The following is a 15,789-nucleotide window of genomic DNA, read 5'->3' as shown; positions in this document are numbered from 1 at the left end:
CCTCACAAAGAGCAGCATAACCCCTGTAGTTAGCTTGGAGCCAGGAAGGCGAAGGAAGGATGCCTGGAGACTTAAAAGAGAAACTTCTAGAACTTTCTCCCCCACTTCAAAGGCACATCTGGGCATAAATACTGGACCTCAGACACCAAATCTTCTGTACACTTCTGTACCAGTGGATACTCTGCCAGGAAGAAGGACTGCTGTGCTGCTTCAAGGACTACCACTCTGCTGGACTGCTGCTCTAAAGGAACTGCTGCCCTGCTATGCTGACCTGCTGCCCTCTTGCCTGGGGGGGAAGAGGAACTGGCCCTGCAACTTCATCTTGAACCCAGGACCCCAGAGTGACTCAAAGAGCTATTCTGCTGGCCTCCTGATCTGAGCCTCAGGGACATAAATGGCTCCCCAACCAGCTCCTAGATTCAGCTCACTAAGTTCCCGACCCCCAAATGGTGCCCTTCAGGTCCTGGACAACTGGTGTTGCTCAGCACTCTTGAAATCAAGTTTTTTGGAGTCTTCAAGACTACGAATGGGCCCGTTCAGAACCGAGCGGCTTGCACCGAAACTCAGTGCTAGCCCCCACCAGGCCATCTCTTCACACAGCAAGCATCGATCATCCACGGAGGATTGCAACAGTGAAGCTCTAGTCTGCCTGGTCATGTTACTTGGCTGCTGTTCGAGCCATGCCGACTTCCATCTGTGATGCTTTCCTTGCTCCCTGCAACCTAAGAAGGTTAAACTTCAGCTGGACTAATCTGAGACTGTATCCGAACCATGCTCCATCGTGGTCTGCCTGAACGTTTAACTTCGAACAGGTTCAGCATTACCAGATAGCCGCGGTTGAAGCTTTCTGCAAGTGAGCACTGATTTACAGTTTATTCTTTAAAGATTCATAATTCTTGTTCTACTGATTGGATTTTTGTCATTTTGGTCTTGTTTTATTTATTAAATTAAGCTGTATTTAACTAACCTGGTCTGGGATCTTTTTGTGTGATGTTTTCATTATTTTACTGTTTGAAGTGCTGCACAAATACTTCACACATTGCCTCCAAGTTAAGTCTGAGTGCACTGTGCCAAGCTACCAGGGGGTTGTGCATGGGTTAATTTGGGGTTTGCATGTGCCTTGCCCTGAAAAGGACTGTGATTGCTTCTTGACCAGGACTCACACTCCAGTCAAGCAGTAACCCAATGTGTAACAGACTCTATTAGTTCAATAACAATAGTCAACAGATTTTAAGGGAAAAGATTTAACAATTAATTAATAAATGAATAAGACCTCTATAAAGCGCACAGGAATGACCCAATTAGCTCTATGTACTGATCACCAATGTCACTGTTTATAGTCAATGAGAATGGCAGTGCTTTTGTTTTCAGAATGACCAAATGGTTCAAATAGTAGCAAAGGCAGTGTACCCCATTTGAGAGGCATAGAACATAGAAAGATCAAAGACATTTTAAGACTAGTTTCACCCTAGGAATAACCAGCAAACTTGAGCAAAGATTTCTTGTAGAAACATACTGAGAGACTTTATCCCGAAGGTGTTTTTTTCTGATTCCATGAATGATCATGGTGGTCAACAGAAGAGTACTTAGGCCTTCCCAGGAAGGCAAGGTAGCGTTGTCGCAAACATTATCACATCTTACCACGTAAACCAACTTATCCTGGATTAAGTGAAGTTCTGAAGAAAGGTAAACAGAATGTCAGTCTGGAAGGCAGTGCAGTAGCCTATATGAGCTTTTACAGTAGTTCCAATAAACATGAATCTGTTCTCCAAGAAAAAAGGTGGTGCTATTCAAGTGAAACATGTGGATTCAGCATCATCTTAATATCCCATGCAAGCTACACGTTTTGTACATTGAAATCCAAGGATAGAGGTCTTCCTCAGGCAGAGGTGCGATGGGATGAATTCTGGGGAACAATCCTAACTCAAACAGAATGATGTCCTTGTGGTGTGAAGCTGGAAACAGATTTTCTCATCCGAAACAATGTATTCCAAAATCACTTTCTGTGAGCACCTCCATGCAAAATGAACCTTGCTATAAATCTGAGGAGCGAAATTTAATTATCAGTTACAAAACAAGATCATAACGGAGTCCCACATGTCAACTGGAGCCTGATGGCAAGCTGGGGCCTAACGTGAGATAAGTGAATATATACATTGTCTGGAAATGAGAAGAGTTACAGGGGTTAAACGAGAGTGGTAGTATAAAAGAAGAAATTTGTATGATGCATGGAGAGAAACTGCAGAGAGTAAGAAAAGGAGACTAATCCATGTAGATTTAAAATATGTTTTACTCCTTATCAGAACTGGAGATCTTTAAGACACTCAGATTAATTGTCTACAAGGTCCAGATGGAGAGGGCTGCTCCAGAAAAATGGCTGTGTGGCAGCTTGGCAGGATTTTAATGCTTAGGTTTCAATACTCCTAATGTTCCTGGTTCCACTGGAGAATTTAAGAGAGATTCCATAGCAATTCAGGTGTTAATCATGTATGACATTTGAATGTGGTGTACACCAACTTGAAATTAATTTTGTTTTTTAGAGGAAGGCAGGGAAGGTCTTTTAGTACAGGTGATATGTGGTAATCCTTTTTGGATACTGAGATCAGCCTAGCTGCTGAACATTGAATGGTTTTCACAGGCGTTATGGAGCAGCCTGAGAGATCGAGTTGTCATAGTCCTAGTGAGCAAGGACAATGACCTGAAGGGCAGTGTGGCAATTAATGGTATGCAGGAGGGGTTTACTTTTTAAAAGAGCGTAGGGAGGTTTTTGCCAATATAGCAGTAGGAGAGATTTGTGAGTTCATGGACAGAAAGTTTACTGAGCCACAAACCAGTGTTTGAATTTAACTTCATCCACCAGGGTGGATGAGAAATCATCCATGATCAGCTCAGCTACCCTGTGCATTTCAAATTTGGATTTGTGAGGTTAAGGTTGTCTCATAAGGATTACTTAGGTATTCTCTGTAGTTTGTTGACATTCATTTGTAGAAGTTTGCTAAACAATTATTTCACCATACAGATACCTTACGAAAAGATATTTTTTAGATACAATTGTGAATCATCTGAATACTGCTGCATTGCAATTCTTGCCTCCATCACTAACATTTGTAGCATTTCCATGTACAAGTTGTACAACACTGCTACCAACAGATCCCTGAGGAACGCCTTAGGTGACAGGGATGAGAGGTGGTGTTGCCCATCCTAACCAACTGTTCATGGTTAGGAATGAGGACAATCCAAGGACCACGTTCTTGAAGTTCATGCAGGATTTAAGGAATGAGAACAGCAGCTTGTGGTCTATTGTGTTAAACGCTGTGACAAACAAAAAAAGCATGACGTGGCAGACACCGCCATTATCTGACATGCAGCTACATTTAAGTTTGACAGTTTATGTACCATATCATTTATAAAGGACAGACTGCAAAGGGCCAACACCTTATTTCACATGTTTCTACAACTCTGTCCAACCATGGCAGATTAGCTACAGGACAGTAGCTAGAAAGTTTGTTAGGTTCATCCTACTGTTTCTTTAAAAGCAGAGTTATTTAGCCAGCCTTAGGCCCTGAGGCTTTAGGACAGTAAGGGGAATATTGAAGGATGAGAGAATAATTCTAAAGTACTGTAATGTACAGTCCATGTGCAGGGCTTCTGGCACAGACTCCGGCAAGAAGAACGCATTCACTAGTATTAATCCAGAAAAATGTCAAGACTCAAAGAAATACTCACCACTTTCCATCGTTCTTTAACCAGGATCCCCACACAGAGGATGTCAGGCTGCTCCCCTCCCCCACTCATCTCAATCTGCTGTGGCAAAGCCCCTATGCAGAGCATGCGTCAGTGGAGGTCATCCGGCTCCCAGGAGTGGCTTCCATTTAACCTGAGGCTACAGAAAAGAAAAGAGACAGGTCAGATTCTTCTAATTAACCCAAGATCCTCCTGAACACAAGAAACAGTTTTACTCCTAATCTTACAAACTAATTAGGGCTCATGTATTCTAATGAAGGAGATGGGCAACCAGACAATAAGACTCTTTGCTACCACAAACTTAATTGGGGACTGGAAAACTCTAGGCGTGTTAATAAATCAAGCTGAAAGCCAAGTGGTGTATGTGAACAAACCATGGATTCCCCTCTCAACTGCGGCCAGTTAATCTGGAATCAAACATGATATGATTACATGCAGCAAGAAGACATTACAGATTCCAAATTTCATTTGGTTATTAACCTTATTATACTTGTTGGTTTTCATGTCTGTTTTAAATGATGTATTAGGACTATGTTTAAGGTTTGATACAGAATCAAATCTTATGTGGCTGAAAATGGGCATGGGAGATAATTCCCCGTGGACTTCGGTTATTAACCTTGTAATATTCTCAGTGTTGCAAAACATGCATGTTCATGGAGGGTGCGGCTAAATATATAAAACTCCAGAACATCTTTCAAATGGGAAGTGTTTCTTTCTAATTGATATACATTTAACAGTGCGCAGGGCACTGGACTGATTAAGAATGACAATTAGTGGATGATAAGCTATGCGAAATGCTAGGGCAATATTATTACTTAAATCTTTAAAAAAAAAAAAAATCCACTATCTTGTAACAGATTGCTTGGTATTATGGGTTACTTGCACTACAATAAAAGGATTGATAGTAACCTTTTAAGATTTGGTGGTGTGGTATCCGTGTTGGTTTTCAGTGTTTTGTAAGTTATGCGAGCTTGTGGTTTCCCCCATCTCTCACTTTGAATGTTCACTGCTCTCTCAATTCTGCAGTCAAAATCCATTTGCTTTCTAAATTGCTTAGTGAGGTTTTCTACTTATTTTGCACGAGTTTTTGTCCCCCCCTTTACTTCTTCTGAACTCCACATGGTTATCAAGATAAAATAACAACCACAAGAGAAACTGCATTTTAAGGGTGAGCTTATTTGCAGTAAAATAAGAAAAAAAGCCGGAAAGGCGATAGAGAATTCCTAATGTTTAAAAAAATAAGTGCCTATGGCAGAGTCAAGAATTCTAAAGTAGGAGATCGATTCTGAAAGCCCATGAGCTTTTTCTGAACATCAGTATCCATTTACACTCATTAGAATCTAATGTAATGAACTGCAAAACCTTTTATGCACAGTGTTTCATCAACAATTTAGATTAGAAGGTTTCTTCTCGATATGGAAAGCTCTAAATACCAACAGTGAGCCAATTCATCCATAATCCCATATTTAGAGAAAAATAATATCCCTAAACAATAAAATAAATACAAATGGCCATAACATCCAGTACGAATCTAACTTTCCCTTTGCACGATGTAACAGTTAGTAATCAGGATAAAACAAGTAAACACATAAAACTGGAGTGAAATACAGTGCTTTAATAATTAGAATGTGCAGTCGAAAAGAACTAAGGGCCAGGTGAATCATACATTTTTGCATTCGCAAACGGTGCGAATGCAAAAATGCCTTTCAGTATTTATAAAAGGCATTCGCAATGCAAATTTAAGGAATCGCTAAAATAGCAATTCCTTAAAATTGCGAGCCCATTTGGAGAATCCCAAATTGTGATTCTCTAAATAAGAAATCGCAAAAGAGGAATCCTTATTTGCAATTTCTAAACCACATGTAACAAGCAATTCCTTAATGCAAATTGGGCCTTGAGGAATCGCTATTTTCACCAAGTTGAACTTGGTAGTAACCATGTGCACATTTTAAAAATGCATGAAAAATGCATTTTTAAAATTGACATATAACGCACACATGCCCCTTTGGCATGTGTGTGCCTTACATGTCCTTAAAAACATTCTTGGGGTGCAGCAGAGGGGGCTTTAGGCCCCCAGCACCCTGGGGTTTGCATTTCCCAAATTTGCGAATTCCAGTTAGGAATTTGCAATTTAGGAAATGCAAATAATTTGCAAATATGGGCCTACAGGCCCATAAGTGCGAATGGGGCTGGTATTGCATTTTGCAATTCGTAATAGCATTTGTGATTTCTAAGAAATCGCTATTTCCGAATCGCAAATATGATACATACCATTTTGCGATTCAGAAATAGCGATTTCTTAAAAATTGCTATTAGAGAATCGCAGATTGGTTTGTTGATACATCTGGCCCTAAGATTCATAAAAGAAAGAAAAGGCCAAGTTGAAAAATGATCCTAGTTCAAATGGCTATCCGAGTGAAACTGGAAAACAGTTGAGCAGAGGAGGTGGAATGAGGGTGTAATGGTTTGAGGGTCGGTGGAGGAGGTAAATGATGTAGAAAGTGAAGGTAATTAGGTATTCATCAACGATTCTAAGTAGGTGGTATTTAAATCATTGTACACTAATTGAATAGCCTCCAGCTTTAGTATGACAATTCAGTGATCCGATCATTATACCTGGGAGATCAGCACTATACCGTCTCAGCTAGATAATCTTTCAAGCAGTCAGAACTGAGTGCAGCATTAAAACCAGCCGACTGATCGTTAGAGCAAACTAAGCCGTTTATTCGGGTCTAATTGGTTCATTACCCAAAAACATGGCGTAGACTCTTCAAAACAGATAGCTGCTTTGCAGTTGCTGGCAGCGCCCTGCAAAAATACATTAAGGAGTCCACAACAGCTTTTCAACTATTCCCATCACTGCTACTGAAAGAAATACAGACAAGCTTTTCCTATTTCCTGCTGAAAAAAACACTTTAACATTGCCTGAAGTCACATGGTCCGCTGCAGGCTAAATAGTGTTATGTATGCGGAGAAAGGTTAATGAAAAGTACATGGATTTGTAATCTATGTCCATCAATGAATGTCAGCTAAATATCAAAATGCCGTGTGAATCTGAGCATTTGCAAATCCCATTCATTTTTGACAGAGCTAGACTAAACTACTTATACATTCTTTGCAGTTAACAACCTCTCAGCCATTTTGGGCTGTGCACGCTGTAGCTTACTTGAGGCCTGCTGCATCAAAAGTGGTACCACCTCATGCATGGTAGAGAATTAAAGTAACACATGCTTTTTCAAGAGCTCACATTAGATTTTCCAAGCATTAGATTTATCATCAGTCATTTGATGCAATCGACTTGAACATCATAAGGACCTTCTTGTTCCATATTTTTCCATTACATGATGCTTGCCTCTAACAGCATAATATGACTTTGCAAGAGCTGCTAAACTGCCTCCTTTAATATAAGTTAGATTTTCCACATAAATAGCACCAAACATGAACTGCGGACTGGCCTGTTTTACACTAATAAAAAGGAAATACTCCCGAGAGAAAATAGGAAGTAACAAAGTACACAGAAGTCAGTAACATCTTATATGTGCATTCACATACATGGTCAAATTAGGATGATGCAACATGAAGAAGCTCTACAGATGTTGCGTATTGAATCAGATAAGCATTGGCAATGCCAATAGATCTGGCTTTCGATTGAAAATGCCTTTTGTGTCAAAAATGGATTACATTACATAAGTCCTCAATCATTCAGATTTGCACTAATGCATAGATTCATCCATTGATTCATTATTCTTGCACATCAGGTATATACCATAATAAAAGTGCACTTAGGTACACCATTACAGTTGTAAAAGCAATTTAAAATCCAGAAGAGGGCCTAACAAGGATTATTTTAGTGCACATCATCTACCCGTATGGTTTGTTCAGCTGGGTTCTGCACCAGAACGCTTGCCTACGATGGCAAACAGTGAGATTATTTGTCACAGATTACCTCGCTACAACCTATCACACAATGCAATAACAACCCACTGCTAAAAGCGTGGTGGCTTTTACAAATGCTTTTCACAGTAACTAAGCTAGGCCTACTGAATTTGCCTTCACTTTTCATAATAATTAGATAAGATATATGACATTGGATTTAACGTTTCCCAGGGCACCAAACAGGTCCAAACCAACTCATGCCTACTGTTTTGAGTGTAAACTTTCAAATTCTCACGGAGCAAATCTTTTATATCCACAGTTTGTCAAAGAGGACGCCCAACATGGAAACCTTGCCTACTACAGTAATCTGTGAGATTCCATTTAACACAATCCTTCTATGCAGACCTTCATAAAGAACAGTAATAGTCCACCCTCTAACTGATTGATGCTAACATGTTTTTCACAATAAAGAGGTCAGTCCTACTGCCTTTACCGTAAGATTTCATAATAAACAGATCAGGCCTTGAGCCATGATCATTTTCCTTGGCACTATATCCAACTCAGTCGTGCAGCACTGAGTTTAAGCTTTGTCATAAACCAACAAGCGCAATACAGCTCGCTGTCAAGCCAAACCTAAAAATGCAGGCAGATTAGGATAGTCCTGGGAATCCCATGCTGCTGTCAAACCCACAAGAGCATGCTGAAGTCTAAAGTTAATGTTGGAAACGGATGGGTGGTAGGACTGGAAAACAACAACACATTCTTCATGATGCTATTCTCCCATCTCTGCTGCCGCCAAGGAAATCACCATAATTTATCTACTTATCTAAGACACTGTTATGGTATTCAAGTGCCATGTGTGTGCCCCTGGAAGGAGGTCAAACTCCATAAACATAGGTTTGATACTTAATGGTGTTAGTGAGTCTTCTCTAGGAAGTCACTGCTGCTAGCTTAGGTAGCTCAATAAACAAAGAAAACAGTTGCATGGAGGGGAAGCACTTCCTCTGTCAAAGTTCACAACTTCTGCCCAATCAAAACATTTACCCCTTTCCACCAAGATATGGGTGAAACCAAAGTCCCTCACTGTAGTACTCCTGAAAACTATTTTTCAGGTTGCTCACATAATGTCAAAAGATAGTTGCACTGTCAGGCCAGGTCTTAAAAATTAGCTTATAAAAGGGAAACATACATCTTTTCATTTCCGAGTATGGACAACAACAAAATAATTATGGACTATAGAAAGGAGTGGTTTCAAATTAGAAAAGGTTATTTTTTGCCACCTACATATACCCGGATCAGAAATGAGAATGTCCTTTTCTTTTCCCAGCAATCATTTTACTCCAACTTCAAAAGATGCTGCAGAGGCGTTGTGCATCACTTTATCACTAATCACCCAAATGCATATTTGTTCTTTCATGTCAAAATCACAGTAGTTTTAGAAATATTTGTTCGTCTTCTTAGGTTTGATATAAATAGGTATCATTCCTGTACTGGTGTTGGCCAATCTGCTATGGAACACTCATCTCTGTGATTCCTGAATACCCAATGGTACCTCCCAAGACTGCAGGTGCAGGCGATTTATGTTCACTGGCAATAAACAGATCTGGTCTGATGTTAGTTGGGGCCAGAAGTAGGAGAGGCACAATGGAAACTAACTGAGAAGAGCAAGCTGAGGTTAGTCCCAGATGCACTGGCTGAAGGCCATAAGTATGACGGTCACTGCTCTCTTAGACTACGAACCCACCATTGTCCCTGGATGACAGAGAATTGGGACAATACAGTGCTAAGCAGGAGACCCACTGACTCTTCGATAGAAACTGGTAAGACAAAGTCCAAGAAGCGTGTTCATCCCTTCAGCAGGAAACTGAAGTGGAAAATGTAAAATAGGCATGAAAAAGTAATTTTATTTAAATTATTCCATAAATGTGATTTTACATTTCATGTGTTGTGGTTATTTTATCTTTAGTCTTTGTAACCATAACATAGTTTCATGGTTTTACAACTGTGTAGTTAACGTCACTCACATCCCAGCCTCTTAAATCTACAAGCATTAGCAGACAAAGCAATAGAAGGCAAGCAAACAACAAATGCTTGGCGTACAAAATGCTCTGCTCATCATTTACCCGACTCGTAGTATATGAGAAACTTAATCAGTAGTTGGAAACATACGTTCTACTTCAATGCACATAAGAAAATGTGTATATATAAATTCTATATAACCCAATATATTTCAGAAGGGAAGTACAGTAACAGCCAAGACAAGATGCCACCGGCTATTCTAGAAGTGCAGTTAAATAGAGGACAGCGAGCCATCTTACGGACGAATGGTGACGTGCTGGTGCAAGCACAAAGTTCAGAGCAAAGGAGTGGGGTGTGAGCCTTTCACAGGATGGATGGGAATGAAGAAGTAAAGAGTGGGAATTCACAATTGGGACATGACCATGTTTAATCTTTTTTTAGGATTGAGCCTGCGTCGCATGCGCCTGCGCATGCGTTTTGCTTGCGATACGCTTTAGGTGTTAGAAAGGGGCTCAGAGCCCCGTCCATGTCACGTCAGTGCCTTTTATTGGTTCGTGGTCTTGCCTTTCAAAATCTGCTTGCTTTCATTAGTTGAAGGCACGCATACGTCATGCCTTTTTAGGGTCAAGCCTGCGTTGCATGCGCTTGCGCATGCGTATCGCAGCGAGACGCTTAAGTGTTTAGAAAAGGGCTCGGAGCCCTGTCGACGTCACGTCAGTGTTTATGATTGGTTCGTGGGCTTGCCTAATAAAATCTGCTTGCTTTCATTAGTCGAAGGCATGCATACGTCATGCCTTTTCCGGTGGCTAGCCCTCCTCGAGCGCATCGACCAAGTTCAGAAAACATGCGAGGCTCGCTATTTTCTGTCCGGCTCGTGGACTACTTTTTCTCTAATTTACTAGCGCGATTTCGCTTGGCAGGAGTCGAGCGCTTTACATAGTTAATTGCACTTTTTCGGGTTACGTACATAAATGCACTTTTGCCAATAGGTGAAAAGTCGGGTTAGGAGTTTACAACGCTATCAGCTCTAACATGAGCAAACGCGAGACCCGTTGCATTGTAAATGCTTGTTCCTATGGTTAGCCCTCCTCGAGCGCAGCAAGCAAGTACTGCAAACATGCTAGGCTCGCTGTTTCCATTCAGGTTTGTGGACTACTTTTTACCTTTTATTCGCAGCGCAATCTCTCTTGGCAGAAGTCAAGCGCTTTGCATAACATCGACCCTGTTACATAGTTAATTGCACTTTTGCCGGTTACGTAGATAATTGCACTTTTGCCAATAGGTTTCACTACGAGTTAACTGTAGCGGCGCAATCGTGTTGTTTTTTTCCATTAAATGTGGCAAGAAAAATCCGGTTGGGAGTTTACAACTAATAGTAGCTCTAACTCGGAGAAATGCGAGACCCTATTACATTGCAAATGCTTGTTTATTTAGGTGTTTTGTAAGGCCACAACTATCATCCTCTAAGACTATAAAAACAAACAGAAAAGTGTGATAACAGCAGTGAGGAGGCCAGTAAAATGTGGAGAGAAACCCCATACAACAGTGTTGGACCAAACGCCAGCCACAGTGAGAGGCTTAAGACACATGAAGTCCTGAACAGTCCAGTTTTTTTGTTTTTTTTGTATTTTCCTGTTTGTGTGTAGTTCGGTTATGCTCTGCGGTGGCCTTGCGCTCCCTGAGAATGACCAGTGAGTTTCTAGCAGGTGAATGGGTTTTGAGAGACCAGGAGGCTCCTACCAGAAATGTAGTATGGGACCAGCTTTTGTAGATATGATTGGCCTTTGCATCTGCAGGCATTGAGGATAATACAGAGCATCTTCACTTTCATTTTGGACTGCACCTGGGTCTTTTGCAGTGCACATCGTAGTGCCCTGATTGTGCCACACTGAAGTGCGTCTACCGATTTCTTTGGGAGAGTGAATGAAAACTATTGCAACAGCCTGCATGCACTGTGAAAAGACATCCTGTTAATTACAATTTGGTGTGAAGCTTGAAGCAGAACAATCATTTTCAGAGCAAGGAGTTGAATTTTGACTTTTTTTTTTTTAACTAAGACATTGATTTCACCGATGTGAATGAGAGAATTGTGTCAGAACGTGCCCAGATTGTAAACACTCCATCGGATGATGGAGGCAGTCCCTACACAAGTGTGAAAGACATATACAGTAGTGGAAGACACGAGTGCACCTAGAGTTAAGGCTTTATTTCTTGCTACGTTCAAACAGAGGAAGCTTTGTCTCAATCAGGGCTGGATGTAACATAGGCAGCTGGCAATGTTAGATTCGCTACACAAGTATGTAGAGCTAGCTGTTGTTTTCATACATCTGGAAGTTGGTTTGATAAATGTCAAGATGTTGAGAAAGAGACTGCCTGTAGCAAACAAACAGGAGCGAAGAGAGATGATCTCTGGAGGACAATGCACAGTGACTCGAAAAATGATGATTCTGCACATCCACACAGAGGCAAAAATTAATCCAGTTTATGACAAAACTGGTTATCCTGAAAAATCATTAGGTTTAAATCTTTCTATTAAAAAAATGAAACCAAGAACTCAGAAGAAAGGATGGTGGGAAAATCAGTAAACAACATCTACTGAGTTCACTACACATCCATCGTGGCAAAAACTATTGCTCCTCATGTCATAACTCTCAGATCATATGACCAGTTCAGGGCAAGAAGGAGAAAGCGCAGAAACGAAACGCAACAGTGAGGTCAGCCCACAGAAGGTCCAAAAGAAGAAAAAACTTTTTGCGACAATATATACCCAAGAGTGTGCAACCAACATGCTCTTCATCGATAGTCACCCAAAGTTCAAACCAATCTTTTTAGAATGGTTAATAATATATTATGATTTACTTTGTCACAGGCCGCAGAGAGCCCAAGAAGTATCATTGCGTCTTGTTGGCTTGAGTTCCTCTTTAATGTTATCCAAGGGAAGTCCATCCCCTCTCATCAGTCTGGACACGGACTGAAGATCATTTAACAGTGGATGTTCTTGAAAGTATACTTAAAATTGCCCATTAACTACCCTCGCCATTATTTCTCTGGATCATGGCATGCTGGAGATTGCATATGACAAGGGGATCTGCTGTCGGCTGGTTTAAAAGAGTGGGGGCATGATTTAATTGGCCAAGGTCTATGCCATTCTTAGGGAAAGTGTTTATCAAGTATGTCTTGTCAGTTGCCACATATGGAAAGAAATGTTTAATGCCTGAGGCTACATATTGTTCGACCAGATGCTTTACTCTTTGAGGCAAGCCTGGTTATTTCTTCTTCTGTTTGTGATTGGTGAAGGATAACTAAAGCAGTGGAGATGGTGATGGCTGGGGGTTATAAGTGCATCACAAATCTTTATTTTCAATTACAGTCAGTATATCCTTACTGCGTTGTTGATTATATCAAGGGGCATTGACACTGCTTCTGAATTGGCCATCTACACAGGTATAGAGTAAAAATTTCATTTATTTGAACTAGGGAGTTGTTGCTAATATTGGCATGGTAGGCTTTTTTGCTCTTCAGGCTGCTCTTTTAGAACCTTTTCTGCTCCTCTTGGTCAGTTTCAGACAAGGGCTAACTCTAAAACCAGTCTTAGTAGGTTGCCATCAGCTGCTAGAGACTGAACCATTAGTGGGAGGATCTGGTGTCTTCATTTAGTTTTTTCGTTTAAAGCGATGGCAGCTTATTCAGAGCAGCAGAGATATTGTAGGCTTTCTTTAAAGGGGGTCCAGATCACTGTTAAGATCTCATATTGGTCCTGGTGGCGTAGTGGGCAGGCAGTGGGTGCAGGGGAGTTTAAACAGATACTCCGCTGTGTTATGGCCGCCTCCCTTGACGATGCATCAAGATGCATAAAATGTATCACTGTCATGCTTGCAGGGGTGCCTGACAACGGAAAAGTAGTTCTGAGGGAGGGTTAGAGTGGTGGTAAAGGAAATGTTGATGTCAACACGTGAACCTTCTTATGTCATCTTCACTAGGCTTTTCCTGATCTCATCTTTAAGACACTGGAACTACAAAATATAATGCGGACTACAAGGAAGTCCTTACTGGAAATGAGGAATCATTTGTCTGGGTGGTAGTCTGCCGAGATCAGCATGCAATACCTTCAGCTTTCTGCAAATGGAAAAGGCCCAGAAGTTCTTTAGAAAGGTAGAAGGGACGCAAAGGCCTCACACAAATACTGTAGAACTCAGTTGGCAATGTTGTTTGTTTTACGACTTCACATAACAATATAATCCATGGAAGGGACATTTGTAGGGCTAGCGGTGCTTCTGAAAGGAGGGATATAAATAATGCAGATTTCCTTTATTGCTTATGAAGTCAGCGAGTCACACAGTAAAAATCTGCAGCGTTTCATAAGATACATCATAGTAAGATACTGCGCCCGCTTCACTCGGTGCTGCTGTTCTTGACAACATTTCCCAGGAAGTACCACTGTTGTGAGGTCACGTCAAAGACATTACGACGGTTGATGAAATTGTGTTCTTAACAGATCATGGTAATATATAAATTTATATCCATAATGTCACAGATCCACTCATCACTCAATCACTACCACCGCTGATGCTATCATCGGATTACGTTTTGCTGTCGTGCTTTTGCAACCTGAACAGCGTTCTTTCAATAAATATAAAATGCAAAGTGACAGTATCAACTAGAGCAAAGCTTGTATAGCCAGGTGCAGGATCACTTTCAAAATGCAAAGTCATTTTAAGTTCTGTTTTACTCTTGCATAAAATGGCTTTCTAGGAAACACTGTGTAGAGGTTCTTCCAAAAACCTGCCTGTAACTGTGGCCCACTAAGAAAGGTCTGAGGATAAAACTTTGCAGGAGAGGCCTAGATTGGTTATTAAGCTCTACTTACTATCATCAGAAAGCTAGGATAGGAAGTACACGTGTCCAGAGGGGGCGCTAAGCTCTCGTTTCACCAGGAAACACAAAGTTTTGTAACAAACACCAAGTTTTAAGTATGGTTCCTTTTTTTAATTGATATAGAAAAATCTGACAAATTGTCAGGTTTATGGCCTTATACTTTATGCACATGTCCTACACACAGTAATCGTCATCTCCAAAAAAAAAAAATACACACACACACATATATATATATATATATATATATATATATATATATATATATATATATATATATCCATACACACATATATACACACAAATATACATATATTAACTGAAAAACCAAAGGTTTCAGGGGCGCTTATAGTTAAGTTGAAGTTTTACCTGTACAAAACCATAGAAATTCAGCAGTTATAGTTATGCTTATAGTTACACTCACCTGACGAAACTATAACTCATGCCCAAAGTTACCTTCCGGCATGAGTTATAGTTTCTTCAGGTAAGTATAACTATAAGTATAACTATAACTGCTGAATTTCCATGGTTTTGTAGGGGTAAAATGAAAACCTAACTAAAACATCCCTGTAACCTTTGGTTTTTTCAGTGAATTTCTATGGTATTTTTAACGCCACGTTCATATCTGTGTCAGATTACTGCAAGTCAATCAGGGCCTTGCTTTTCCCCAGGATCCGAGGAGGATCCTCAAATTGGCGGATCAGCAGAAAAAAAGGGCTATTTTTGCCCATAAGGGGTCCGTATCGGACCGCTCCATGTGCCCTATGATGTCAGGATACCTGTATCCTACCAACACTTTCCAGACAGCAGATGGCGTGAGTGTCAATTTTTTTGGGGATGATTCTGTGAAGATTCGTCCACCGGTGCCTAAGACATAGGCAAGCAAAAAAAAAAAATGCCTTTTCTTTAGAAACTAGGTCCTTACTATAATAAACTAGTGGCGACTGCTTTCAGAAATGCTGCACAGCTGCTGTACAACATGGCTATAAACACAAACAACAACAAACCCAATAGATCTTGCATAGACAACACCCATTGGCTTTGCCAATGTTTGTTTTTCCTATACAACTCCATAAAGTATATGAACTTTGTGTAGCTTTAAACTGCACCAGCCAAATTAATATTCTCAAACCACACAGCAGCAGGCTACAATGTAACGCACCTGACCCATAAATTCCCTCAATCTGAGTATATTTTGAGAAAAATTATTTTTTATTTGTTTATTCCACTTCTCTGTGTGCACTAACACCAACACCTGCTGCCAAGGTGTAATCATTA

The 15,789-nt window shown here is 40.5% G+C and overlaps 1 protein-coding gene across 2 annotated transcripts in view; it reads right to left on the bottom strand.

Annotated features, from left to right (window-relative positions):
- TTBK2 (tau tubulin kinase 2) overlaps positions 1–15,789 on the bottom strand; it is a 447,781-nt gene that overhangs the window by 350,801 nt on the left and 81,191 nt on the right. For both annotated transcript variants that reach the window (XM_069208911.1, XM_069208910.1), the window contains exon 3: positions 3,727–3,883. In XM_069208911.1, coding sequence (XP_069065012.1) covers positions 3,727–3,831 — 105 coding nt within the window. In that variant the 5' untranslated portion in view covers positions 3,832–3,883. The remainder of the gene's footprint in view (positions 1–3,726; positions 3,884–15,789) is intronic.

The sequence above is a fragment of the Pleurodeles waltl genome, chromosome 9 (genome assembly GCF_031143425.1).
Source record: "Pleurodeles waltl isolate 20211129_DDA chromosome 9, aPleWal1.hap1.20221129, whole genome shotgun sequence".
Taxonomy (NCBI): domain Eukaryota; kingdom Metazoa; phylum Chordata; class Amphibia; order Caudata; family Salamandridae; genus Pleurodeles; species Pleurodeles waltl.
This window is presented reverse-complemented; position numbering and strand designations above follow the sequence as displayed.